This window comes from Mesitornis unicolor, unplaced genomic scaffold (assembly GCF_000695765.1).
Source record: "Mesitornis unicolor isolate BGI_N332 unplaced genomic scaffold, ASM69576v1 scaffold23746, whole genome shotgun sequence".
Taxonomy (NCBI): domain Eukaryota; kingdom Metazoa; phylum Chordata; class Aves; order Mesitornithiformes; family Mesitornithidae; genus Mesitornis; species Mesitornis unicolor.
In genome coordinates, this window is record NW_010189219.1 from 1 (window position 1) to 324 (window position 324).

The 324-nt window shown below is 69.4% G+C and overlaps 1 protein-coding gene across 1 annotated transcript in view; it reads left to right on the forward strand.

The window, feature by feature from the left end:
• LOC104541848 (vacuolar fusion protein CCZ1 homolog) overlaps positions 1-324 on the forward strand; it is a 15,760-nt gene continuing 15,436 nt past the window's right edge. The window contains exon 1 of the mRNA XM_010185997.1: positions 1-102. Within this exon, the coding sequence (XP_010184299.1) occupies positions 4-102 (99 nt within the window). The 5' untranslated portion in view covers positions 1-3. The remainder of the gene's footprint in view (positions 103-324) is intronic.

The window sequence follows — 324 nt, forward strand, 5'->3', positions numbered from 1 at the left end:
AGCATGGCGACGACGGGGGGAGCTGGCCAGGAGAAACAGCTCGCTCCGACCCTGCTCAGTTTCTTCATCTACAACCCAAAGTTGGGACCCAAAGAGGGAGAGGTACCGGAACGGGGCGTCGCGTCTTGGGGCTGTGGGGTGGAGGCCACCCTTCTGGCCCAGCTCTTTCCTGGCCTCGGTTGCCGCCGGGGGGTTGGGGGCCGTCCTTCCGCGAGGCCTGGACCGCAGCCCGTGCCCGCGGGATTAGCGCTTCCCCCCGCGGAGCATCCCCGGACAAAGGCGGCCGCTGGGCGCAAAGCCGTGCTTGGCCGGAGAGGCGGGGGG